We start from the raw sequence: 13,132 nt of genomic DNA, 5'->3' as shown, positions 1-13,132 counted from the left end.
GCCTAGGGGATTTTATAGGGGTTTTAATTACTTTTAAATTGGACATTCTCAAATATTTCGTTTTAATTAAATTTTAACTAGGTGTAATATGTTAGCTTTTTATCATTTGTCAGCCGCCCTGAGTCCGAAAGGAGAAGGGCGGGATATAAATGCAATTAATAATAATAATAATAATAATAATAATAATAATAATAATAATGAGTTACTACTGCTGGTCCAGGAATGATATGAGTATCACAAGTGCTTTAAAAGTGCATCCCAAATCTCTTACTCTAAACATTTAGGATTATTGGATAATTCTCTTCTCTCTTCTTCTATACAGTATCACATTGCAGTACTGTCCTAGCAGTAGAATTTTTTCTCTAAGAAAAAATAATATAATCCTGGGAGTGGCTGTATCAGATTAATAATTCACAAGATTAAGACAGAGCCTAGAGAACATTGTAGGCAAGACAATGGGCAACCCCAAAGAGAGAAAATAAGAAATACATCATGACATCATGATGAATATGTTATAACTCACATAAATTATGACATATATCATTAGATGATGCCATTTGCAGGATGATGTCATGACCCACGTGTTATTTTGATGTCATCAAAGTTTACTATGGGCACCATTACAGAAAACAACTTGGGGTTTCCTTTCCCACATGAATCAATGCATGCATATTATACACTGTAAAGCAGGGAGGATAAAAGAAATATTAATTATGCCTTAATAAAGCAACATTTAGGACCAATGCAATTTTATCCTATCCAAATCTAGTTAAGAACACTGTAATTTAGATAAGATAAAATACATCCCAAATGCATACACACATCCTATTATTTATTGCAAGATATTGTTGGTGTTTGGGAAGTATTCCAAAATACTTTACTATTTAATTTTCTTTGCAATTAATTTTACAATAGCTAGCATTTAGCTGTACTGTACCACAGAATCAAAAAGTAAAATTTTTACTTTACAGAGAGGGAAAGATAAAGAAAACACTCGGAGTCCCTTTCGGATGTAAATAAGTTACTATATTATTTGTTCTCAAGTGTTAATAGAAAGGTTTCAACCGGGAAATGTGAAATCTCTTTATTTAATGTCATTTTAGTGTGTTTATTGAGGTTTATCAAGAAATTTGACGTGACAAGTATATATCACTTAGTCACTATTTTCTTTGAACACTATTATGTCACCATCCAAAGCATTTTAATTAATTGAAATTTTCCAGAACTGTTGTCCTTGCAATCTGCTGCAACAGCAGGAGGAATTCATTTCTTCTTGTTGAAGTAGACCAATCTACAATTGACAAAGCCAGTGAAAATAAGAAGAAGGATTAAAATCATTTTGAATGCCATGGACACTATAAAGACTACTTCAGTTCCCGGCCTCAGCATTCATCCTTGCCAGAACTTATTTATGTGAATGACATCTTAACCACAGCCTTTATTTTTCTCAAAGAAGATGCTGTTGACTGAGGGCCATACTTGAAGAGTTGCTATTCACACAATTAGCAACTGCACGAATGGCTTTTTAAAAGTGAATTACAGGCATGCCCCTCCCCAGATCCAAATCAACATCATGTATGTGAAGAGAGGTCTTAACTATTTTCCCCTGCTGTAATCTACCTATATCAGGGGTGTCAAACTCAATTTCACTGAGGGCCGCATCAGCATTGCGGTTGCCCTGGGGGGGCTGGGTGGGTGTGGCCAGAGTGGATGCAGCCTAATGGGTGGGCGTGGATGGAGTGGGTGTGGCCTACTGGGTGGGTGTGGCCAGTTCTACATCATTCACATCAAGGGTGCCTATGGGGGCCTGGGCAGGAGTGGGACAGATCTGAGGGTCTCTGGCAGAAGGGGGTGGGACCGGGGCAAGTGCCAAGGCATGGTCCACTGGGGCAAGTGCCAAGATGGCCACCACAAAATTGTACATTGGCTCCCGGCTGGCCTGGGCCAGGGCAAAGGCAGTAGGGGCTGTTCCCTGTTTTCAGGATGGCTTCGCGAGCCACATGAAACCTCTTCGCGGGCCGCATCCGGCCCCTGGGCCTTGTGTTTGACATGTCTGACCTATATCTACTATATAGATTAGGGTGAAAATTATCTGTTCCCGTAGACACTCCTTGTGTCTCAATGCAACCAGCGGGACCGGATCAAGCCTCCAGTGAGCTAATGTCCTTTTTTCTATGCAGCAGTCCTGATCTGATAAATCCTTTTTTTCTCAGAACCTACAATTTAATTTTTTTCAATATAATTAATACTTATATGGTAAAAGAAAGAGAAGGGGGAAAGGTGGGAAAACCTCACCTCACGTAAGTAACAAACATTAGTTCTTCACATATTCATATCATATTACATAATTGATTTATTAACATTGGAGTTAGTTCACTAATAGGAAAAAAGAGGAAAATTAAAATTAAGTCTGTCCAATTTTCTACACAATTCTCCAAATAGGACTTGATCCAGTATTTTAAAAAGGTGAGCTTTTTAGATACATTTGTAACTGATGGAAAATGACTTTATAGTAGCAACCTGTTGGCACTCAAAGTGTGCAATGTAAATTTCTGGTATCCCCCAAGCCTGTGATTTACTTTTTGAAAGACACGAGAGTTGCTAATTGAGTTACTGGTATCCTATCTAGTTTGATCCTAAACTGGAACAATCTGAAATGATGCTGTTTGTGTGTGTGTGTATGTGCCTTCAAGTCAGTGTGATTCCTGGCAACAACATTAATAATAAAGTTGGAAGGGACCTTGGAGGTCATCAAGTCCAACCCCCTGCTCAGGCAGGTAACCCTATACCGTTTCGGACAAATGGCTGTCCAGTCTGTTCTTAAAAACTTCCAGTGTTGGAGCATTCACCGCTTCTGGAGGCAGGTTGTTCCACTGGTTAATTGTTCTAACTGTCAGGAAGTTTCTCCTTAGTTCTAGGTTGCTTCTCTCCTTGATTAGTTTCCATCCGTTGCTTCTTGTCCTGCCTTCAGGCACCTTGGAAAATAGCTTGACTCCCTCTTCGTGGCAGCCCCTGAGATATTGGAACACTGCTATCACGTCCCCCCTGGTCCTTCTCTTCATTAAACTAGACATACCCAATTCCAGCAACCGTTCCTTGTATGTTTTAGCCTCCAGTCCTCTGATCATCTTTGTTGCTCTTCTCTGTACTCTTTCTAGAGTCTCAACATCTTTTTTACATTGTGGTGACCAAAACTGGATGCAGTATTCCAAGGCCTTACCAAGGCATTACTACCTGGGCAGATCTCTGCAGTTTTCTTGGCGAGATTTTTCAGAAGTGTTGCCTCCTTCCCAGGGTTGAGTGATTGGCCCAAAGTCACCCAGATAGCTTTGTGACTAAGCAGGACTAGAACTCACAATCTCCTGATTTCTAGTCTGCTACCTCAACCAATACAGGTAGTTCTCAACTTACGACCACTAAGGAGCCTAAAATTTCTATTGCTAAGTGAGACAGTTGTTAAGTGAATTTTGCCCCATTTTACAAGCTTTCTTGCCACAGTTGTTACATGTTAGTAACCCGGTTGTTAAGTGAATCTGGCTTACTCATTGACTTTGATTGTCAGAAGGTCACAAAAAGGTGATCACATGACCCCAGGACAGTGCAACAATTTTTCATAACAGCTGAAAGGAAACAATATGGAAAGAAAAAGGTACTTGTGACACAGAATCGGGGATTATGTTGGTTGATTTCTATTCTTTTGAAGAATGTTGTGCTGGTTGATAAGACTTCTCTGGAAGAAAGTTTTTAGGGAGGATTCAAAAACAGCACAGAAAATGGTGCAGGAGTTTCAGAGGAAAACTGCCAAGATCCCTTCTAATATTTAGTTCACAGAAGCCTAACTGGATTGCAATCCCTTCTACAAATAGAAGTAATCATTTCACTCATTAAAATGCAGGATCTAATATAAACTTTCCTTTGCTTAATAACTAATAATTAAAAGAATGGATTGAAATAAGATTCCCTCGAATAACATTTTAAAAATTAAGGGGATACCCAAAGCTGACACTATTTGTGAAACAGGCTACTCCTTAACAGAGTACCGTATTGTAAAGTTGTTGGTGTCATTTGCTTAAAATGGAAAAATAAACAAACACTGAGAATCTTGTTTTTAAGTACTTTAAAATACCACAGAAGACAATTACTTTGAACATTTTAATTTTTACTAATATTACTAATATTACAAACCCTGATCACACCCATTGATCAGAAGATAGAATTATTGTCAGAAAAATATGCAATCATATGCTCACATAAGAAGGGATAAGATAAAAGTAAGCTAAAATTTTCACTAAAGGAATCTCTATTTTGTCTTTGGATAGATTAAAATATATAACATAATTTTCAGGCAGGCAAATCAAGTTCCTTTTTTAGCAATACAGTGGAAATAGATAATTAAATAATTCAGTGTTGGGGAATACACAATAAAATCTCAATTATTTTAAAAAATACCTAAGAACCATCACCCTGGAAGTTGTACAATCTTCTATCATCACAATTATATTCATAAGAAAGCTATAAAAATCAGTGCCTGCTTTGAAGCTAATTTGTGCAATGTGTCTATTAGTCAAGTTTAATACTCAGCCAGATGTTATGCAAATAATGGCAAATATCTGCATAATAATGATCTTTCCATGCAACTCATTTCCGTAAGAGGCTCTTCAGCAATCTGTACATTTTAGCAATCAAGTAGAAGTGAAGACTTTTCATGAAATTGCATTTTAAATAATTTTTATTACAAATCTTAATGAAATTCAGCTGAATTCTCTAAACATGATTATTTAGAACTACTGACAGTCTTAACAAAAGCTTGCAAAAGTCACATACAGTTTTCCAAGTTATACCCTTCCTTGAAAAGAGACCAATACTATATTGGAATTTTTAAGGCAAATTTTTAAGGCAATATTGAATAAGAAATCTAGTTATTGGCTACATGTCAGGCAACTATTTTTCCTACCTATATTTGAATAGTAACATTCATAAATGCAGTATACTCTAGATCAGCTGTTCTTAACCACTAGTCTGTTACTGTAGTGTAGATGATGTTGTGAAGGTCTATTTTCAAAAGGCAATTTGTAATACATTGCTGACAAAATAAATTTCTCATTGTCAATGTTTCAAAATGATTGACAGCAGAACAGCATTTCCATGGTCTTTCCTGCATGTTATCTTTGACCAATATCTCATACGTATCATTCTTCCAGGAGTTCTATTGAATTAACTAGAACAGGCAACAACAATCCTGTTCGTCAGATGAAGTATTTCAGCCATATTTCAGTATGTAAATTCCATTTGATTTGCAGACCAGCAGAGTAGGAATGGAGCACCTCTCCATCACCTTGGTAGGTTTAAAAAAATATCTTCCCCTTCTATTATTTTAAAAGCCCTTGTGTTGTTCTAAATATTTCTAAGGCCACCGAAGTGATTAAAAACTGTCAGCCATTCAATGCGGCTATTTCTACAAGATCTGTACAGACCATCTGTCTAGACCATTTCTTCTAAAATTGCAGGCTTTGAAAAATCCAGAAACTGGTGGAAATGTAAAAGGAGAAATTGAATGCTATACCTCACCATGAACTGGAACAACGGAGAAACTAGAAAAGATTTCAGTTAACTTAGAAACTGCAAATCTATCTAGGCTGTTTTTATTTTTTGTAGACTTTTTAAAACTCATGTGTTTTGTTTCACAATGCTGTAAAACAAAAGTCACTAGAATTGTTATTCTTTCAGGGGTATGAACTACTGAATAGTTTTTGTACCTGTCTAGACGTCGTGCATGCGTGAAAAAAGCAAGAGTTCGTAGCTGAAATTTAAAAACTGATTTTTCTGACCTACTGTATATGAAACATTCAATGTCTTCTGCAAGATTTACACTGGCAATGCCTCAGTGGTTACATGTGAAATATAATCAATATGACCTTTAAAAGAAAAAGGAAACATTCTCTAAAAACGTATGTCAAAGAACATCCTACAACAATAGCATAAATGCTTCACTTTAAAAATAAATTAAAGGAAATAAATGCAAAGCACACTCTTCTGCCTGTGGTTTCATAAAGTTTGTAATATACGCACAATACAGGAATTTAGTCTACTAAACTATTATGTACTAAATTCTGTTCTTTTGGCAAGAGGCACACATACTGGAGGAATTCATCCAAATCTATTTCTATTGGCTTCAAGTGACTCCCTGGGCCAATTGCTGTAAGTCTCCATTTGTGATCCCCTTGTGATTTCAATGATGCTTTGTTTCTAAGTTTTGTTTAACCATTACAAAGCTGCTGGAATGCATGATTCTGAAAAGAAGTAGTCTTGTGTGTTGAATACAAACTTATGCATTTATCATTTAATCACTTTAGTGCTAAATATCGTCAATAGTCAGGCCTACTGAGTTACTGGAAACTGATTAAAAGCAGCAAATGAGAACAAAAACAAATGAAGATGGAATCCAGCTTTCCGTGCAAAGTCCCATAGCATACTGATGAACTTCTTTTTCAGAACAAGCCAAGTGACTGATGAAAAAACAATGGCCCTAAAGAGTAAAATAATAAGTAAAAAAAGATTTCAAGTGTGTCTCAAGCTGTTTACTGATTAACATTTTTGCTCGTGGTTATGCCACTGTTATTCAAATTAAAGGTTTTCTTGACAGTTACAAAAAAAAGGATCCTGTAATCACACACTAACCTTGCATACATGCATGTGTGTGCCCTTGTATTCCACATTGAAGAAATGCACACATACACACACACACACAAAGTTGCTGGAAGTTATGAGCAGATTTAGAAAGACGAAGATAGGTATTTAACAGATCTTACAAAAATAGGAATATGAATTCCAGCTACAGTTCCCTCTATTTTATTTCCTTTTCATAAACTCAACTGTTGAAATCACAACTGCCATTTAGTATGTCCCTTATGAATAAACAAAGTGAAAAGAAACAGGCTGAATAGAAAACTGATGGAATTGTTTTTTTCAATTTAAAAATGAAATAGAAATAAAACGGTCATCCTTGTTCTCCTGTATGTGTTTATGCAAGAGTTTCAACATGACCCAATGTTCCAACTGGCAATTTATTCATCAGTTTTCACAACTCTACTTATGGAGATTATACAAATTCAGCACAAATAGATCTTTATTGGATATTGTTTGATTTTTCTTCTGTGGCAAGTTTAGAATAGAATAGACCAGCCCTTCTAATGTGTGCAAATATAAGTGCAGCTGAGGTCATACCAGCCCTGTACCCATAAGCTGCTCCTTTCCTGTGTTCATGGTGGCTTGACTCTAAGCCATCTTAAGAAAATCCTGTCCAGACTAAGACTCTTTGGCAACAGCTTCAAGATACTCAGTCCAGACTGCAGACTACTAAATCCTCCCATTGGGTAATTCCCCAGCAGCTGTGCTCTTCCATCTTTGTTTTCCAAGAATGCAAATGCCAATTGCTCTCCTTCTGAGAAATACGCATATGTGTATGCATACGTACACAGCTGCACTAAATGTATATGTACAGCTTTAAATCAACACAACAAATCAGTTTTAAAATAAACATTGCATTTTCTTTGCTTTTCCTAAGTAGCATATCCTGCAGATTTTGTTACATAGCAGTTGGTATCATTTATTAGCACAATGGTTATAACAATTGCCTTGCATGCAGTTGGTATCATTTATTAGCACAATGGTTATAACAATTGCCTTTCAAAACTGGTAGAATTTTTTAAATTAAATTTACTTCATGTGAAGCTACAAAAATATTTTCCAGTTGATGGCAGATATTGTTTACATGAGGATTACCATGTAAGTTATGTGAAGAATATCCCTACAGTAAAGTCTTCTTCTGACGTTTGAAACTGCTGTAAAAATAAAGCAGTAATGAGCTTTCAGACTGAATGGCCATGGTGTAGTTTTCTGTTGTCCACACATTTCATCAGCGCCTGGGGCTGTCATCTTTTGAGGCAGAGCGAGCTGCTTTGTGGTGTGCCTCTTGGAAGCTCATAGACAAGTGAACAGGGATTGATTGGTCTCTTGTATTTGAACGTGACTGGTCCACTGGACTGCAAGTAAATTAGTTGCAGGTTGGGTTACAAAGGTCTACCCTAATATAATGCAGTGAAAATGTTACAGGTGGTCAGGTTGACTTACACCATACAACCTGGTGTTATGCTTTTAGCCTGCTATTCAAAATAATTTGGGATAATTGCCAAAAGAATGGTCTCCAAACCAATACTAAATTAGTTCTGAGTACTAGAACTTCAAGTTCATAGAACAATAGCATTACATTAAGTACTTTATTCACAATGAACAGAAAAATCTGCTCTAAGAAACTGTCACACTGCATGCTTTTCTAGCTTGTCAGGAATGTATGACTTATTACCATCTTACCATCTTACCACCTACCCCAGCCAAACCATGGAACACTATTTCTAACACAATAAGACTATATAAAAACCTCAGCTAAGATTCTCACGGTTGTTGACATCCAGGAGAAAATGTAAGTAATAACGGGAAATATATTAATTTGATTTGTAAATCTAATACATACTTTATTTTTAAGCAACAGAACTGGCAAGGCGAAAATTAATGTAGAAATTGAAATCTTTGTTAAAAATTTCCTCTGCTAACGAAGCTTCTTCTATTGCTGCCAACCATCAACACAATACTTTGGAATTCTTAAAGAATGCAGATGGGGAAGGAATATTCAATCCTCCTCAAGTACTCCATGATAGCCTTTCATACATCTCATGACCTTATGCACTTCCCTGATAAGAAGTTGACAATTGACTAAGACATGGACATTTCAGGGAAGTTAATGGAAATTACATGTCAATTTGTATTGATGTTAACACATAAGTTGTAGGAGAGACTGGCCGAGCCAGAGGGAGGAGTTAAATGGGGAATTAGCCTGGATTCCCTACCTGAGCACAAGAGGCAACACTCCCTTGAATGCCATTGAGCCTTATCTACTGTCACCCAGGTACAAACCATCAGTTTGAGAAGATTCCTATGTATAGGTTTTAGCAATAAAACAGCCACCTAAACTCTCCAAGTGTGGGTCTGGTTTTTTCTGTCTGACAAAAGTAATACTAATTACAATTAATCTGGCTGTACTGCAGGCTTTTTTTTAACAGCCTAAAAATAAATTAGAAACAATGGTTTTTAGTGCATGCAATTGACACAAAAGGTGCTGGGGGAATATAATTAAAAAGATAAGAGTAGTTTTACACTCAATCTTTGAGCAAGCAGAATGTTGACCAAACAAGCAACAGGTTTATAAATTAGGGATCCATGTGGAAAAAGAAAACAATCAGCATGCCAAGAAGAGTGCAAAAGAGTATTTTGCTAGGGAGAGTGATATTCCCAGGAACAAATTCTGGGGCAGCATGCATCAATGGCCTCCTGTAGTAGTGAAGGACCTTCTCTGGAAAGTTCTCCATATCTCCACTCATTTCACCATCCATTTGCTCATAACAAATTATCAAAAGCCTAAAACACCACCAGCAATAAAGTAATTCTACATATGATTCATATTCTGAGCTGAAAGAAACCTCTTACCAGGGAATGCTGTAATTATTACACATTTCTAGAACATGCACTTTAAAGCATTAATGAGAAGAAAGACAGGATTTATGGAAAGACAGGGTTTACATAGAAATAAAATTAAAGTTCTGTAATATATAGAACAAAGTAGGCAATCTTTTTACCTGAGGGTCATGTGACATCACTAGACAGAGTAATATCAACTTCTTTTCATTCTGTACATTTTAATTTTTTTTCTAGACTTTGAGGAGCACAATTTTGCCCCTCATTTCACATAGAAAGAGAAAATCATGATAAAGCAACAACAGTCCAAAAGACTTTGACCTGTCAGTCAAGCAAGAGGGAGGGTTAAAGATACTGTGAGCACAAATGAAGTATTGGGCATATGCAACTAGACGGCAAGGAATTGCTGACCTTTACTATAAAGTATATAAGACTCCTTTTTCAGTCCTAAGCTGGCTTTGCTTGGCTCTTCTATAGAAATGAGTGCTGGTGCCCAATTTTGGCTCTCCTGACTATTAGAATGTAGTCCTAATTAATCGCTATTTAAAAAGGGAAATAAGAAGAAAAAATGGTTTCCCACTCTTAGCTTAGATTATAATGATTACAAAAAATAATGATATTATTTGAACAACAATGCACCAACTGCTAGTATAAGACTAGAACTTGTAATAATATTGGGATCCATGCATCTAATAGAGTTGTTCAATATTAACCAGGAAAAATGCAAAAATCTTGTTTGAAGTAATATCCCACGTTATTTTAATTGTACTGAAAAATATGAATTTATATGCACACCTTGAGTTTGGTGAAACATATTTATAGTTCATCATACACAATCATTGCACAATCAGGATTTAACATGCAATGGGTAATATAATATTAACCAAAGCTGTACAATTGTTCCTGTTCAGGCTTGTCCATCTCAACTGAAGTGTGAAGAAGGAAAAAAAACCTTCTCATTATCTGTTCCAAATTCCCACCAATAATAGATTACAAGAAGTTACTGCTAGGATTGTAGTCAAGACTATAGTCCTCAAATCAAAAATACACATAGGAAGCCCAAAATAAGTACATCTCCAAACACAATTACATGTTTGAATTGTCCCCAAAATAAGTTGCCTTGACTTGGACAACAAAAATCTTTGTTTATTTCTATATATTTTCTTACAGAACAAACAGGACTTTTTTAAAAAAATCTAAAAGGCCCTTAATTCACTGTTATCAATAGTTTTTAAAAATCTCCCCTTTTGCCATGGAGGAGGAGGAGGAGTTAACTTTGCCCAGTATATTCTTGATTTGTATTAAAAGTACAGTGGCTATGAATACCAAAGTTTACAAAGATTACTTAAGTGGGAAAGGGGAAGAATGCTTTCAGAATAGGCAATGCTAGCCAGCTTTCCAATCTCTATCGTAGCAGGAAGAAAAATTCTGAAATAATATATATTATATATTATAAACTACACTTCGACGGTGTTAAAATAAGCCAAATATACTAACCACTATTATAATTAAAGATAACTTATGCTGCATATGATGGGGACAAGACAAAAGCATTATTATGGGACTACAACAGGGAAAACAAATATATTTCAAAAATATATCTGTGCTGTGGTTAATTGCAAATGGCCACATGAGCTGTTGAGTATGTCAGAAAATAATTGCCACTTGGACTAAGTATGTTCTGGCGATGTGGTTTTGATATTTTTAATAGGCAGCAATTTTAATCAACTGAGGAAAATATCCCTTTATAAAGAAAACAATTCTACATTTTAGAAGCAGGATATATTCTCCATTTCACTCAACCTTCTGCTACTTCCCTATACTGAGACCAGGAATAATGATCCTTGATTTGCAACATTATGCAGGCAGTATTTTAGAATTACAACAATCCTCCTCAACCATTTTAATTTAGTCATTTGTTATTCAATTTGTTAGATTTCTATCCTACTTTTCCTCTAAGAGCTCAAGAAGGCTTATATGAGGGTCACTTATTTTTTTTCCACACAACTCTTTGATTAGGTTCATAAGAATCAGTTAAATAGAACCTGAACACATAATTGTGATCAGTCAGGTATAAATGTCTATGTGATATATAAAATTGTTAGTATTTTCAACTTCTTCAAAATTGAATGGGGATTAATGAACCAGAATTAAAAAGGTCATTCTCACTTAAAATTAATTTCATGCCCATTTTATCAACCATTCAATTCTACAGCTTCTACAAGTAATGAAACTTTGATAGTAATATATTGAGTGAATGTGCAAACTAAAATATATTTATAACTGTTCATGATATATTTTTGTTGACTACAAGTCTACTACAATAGTATGTTGTAGGCTTATTGGGATGTTTATATTCAGAAGCTAAAAGGGTCACAAAAATATAGATACGAGAAGCTAATGTATGGATAAGGGATATTTTAATGCATTATTACATATAAACAAGTGTTGAAACTAATACTTAAGTGACATTAAAACAAGTGTAGAACCGAACAATCCTAATCAAAATGAGACAATTCAAGTGTGGCCAGCTCAGCACAGCCAGGTCACTGCCACCAGCTCATCACCCCAAAGTTGTCTCTGCCAACTCACCACAGCCAAGTTGCCACAGGACAACTTCACACTGCCAACTCACTGCGAGGACAACTGGAGGGATAGCAGGATGGACGAACAAGTGAGTAGGCTGAGTACAGAGCAGTGGTGACAGCTGGGGGCTTCCCATTTTCACACCCCCTGCCATTGTCACCACTGCTGCCTAGCTCCAGGCCAAAAAGGCCGGGGATGGTGGTAGCCTTGGCAGTGGGTGGGGCAGGTGGCGGGGGAAGCGGTGGCAATTGGAGGCATCCCATTTTCACATACTCCACTGCTGCTACCACCATGTTGAGCTCTAGGCTGAAGAGTCTGAAGATGATGGCAGCAGCAGATGTGAAAAATGGGATGAGGCCACTGCTGCCACTCTGCACTCTGCCCACCCGCTCACTCGCCTGCCCACGTGGCTCTCCCTCCAGCTGCTCGCAAGTTGTCCCCATGGTGAGTTGGCTGTGTGGAGTTCTCCTGCAGTGACTTGGCAGCAGTGAGTTGGTACAAGTATCTTGGCAGTGGCAAGCTGGTGGCACTAAGCTGGCCACACCAAGCTGGCCGCACTGAGTTATCCTAGACCCAATCTAAGACTGAATAGATAAAACACTTTTGGCATGTGAGTTTAACACATGTATATTAGGCTTTTACCAAAATCCAAAAAAGAACAAAGTAAGGAAGCTACTTGCTTAGTAATCAAGACAGAAAATAGTTTCCTTTTCTATCCTGCCAAGACACTTGTGCAAGATAAAGTTAACAAACTAGACCCATAAGAACCTGCAATGAGTAGGGGTTTGAACTCACTGACCTAGATGGTTCCTTCTAAGTCTGTGAACTATAAATCAAAAGATGTTACTTTAAACCAATACATCAAGGAAAGTGAGTAATAACACCGATACAAAACCAATGAAGGTGAATCAATATTAATATGGTGGTATATCAAGACCAAGATAGCTAATCTGACACTTGGCCTGAACTTCATTGACCATTCAGAGTCACTTTGCAGAACCTTGAAACGTCTATTTTA

The 13,132-nt window shown here is 36.7% G+C and overlaps 1 protein-coding gene across 1 annotated transcript in view; it reads right to left on the bottom strand.

The window, feature by feature from the left end:
- Window positions 1–12,557, bottom strand: part of GLIS3 (GLIS family zinc finger 3) — a 37,057-nt gene extending 24,500 nt beyond the window's left edge. Inside the window, exon 1 of the mRNA XM_029284970.1 lies at window positions 12,388–12,557. Coding sequence (XP_029140803.1) covers window positions 12,388–12,557 — 170 coding nt within the window. The remainder of the gene's footprint in view (window positions 1–12,387) is intronic.
- Between the last annotated feature and the right edge of the window lie 575 nt (window positions 12,558–13,132).

Source organism: Protobothrops mucrosquamatus, unplaced genomic scaffold (genome assembly GCF_001527695.2).
Source record: "Protobothrops mucrosquamatus isolate PMUCROS unplaced genomic scaffold, P.Mucros_1.0 scaffold1151, whole genome shotgun sequence".
Taxonomy (NCBI): Eukaryota; Metazoa; Chordata; class Lepidosauria; order Squamata; family Viperidae; genus Protobothrops; species Protobothrops mucrosquamatus.
The sequence above is the reverse complement of the archived record's forward strand: the minus strand, read 5'-3'. Positions and strand labels throughout refer to the sequence as shown.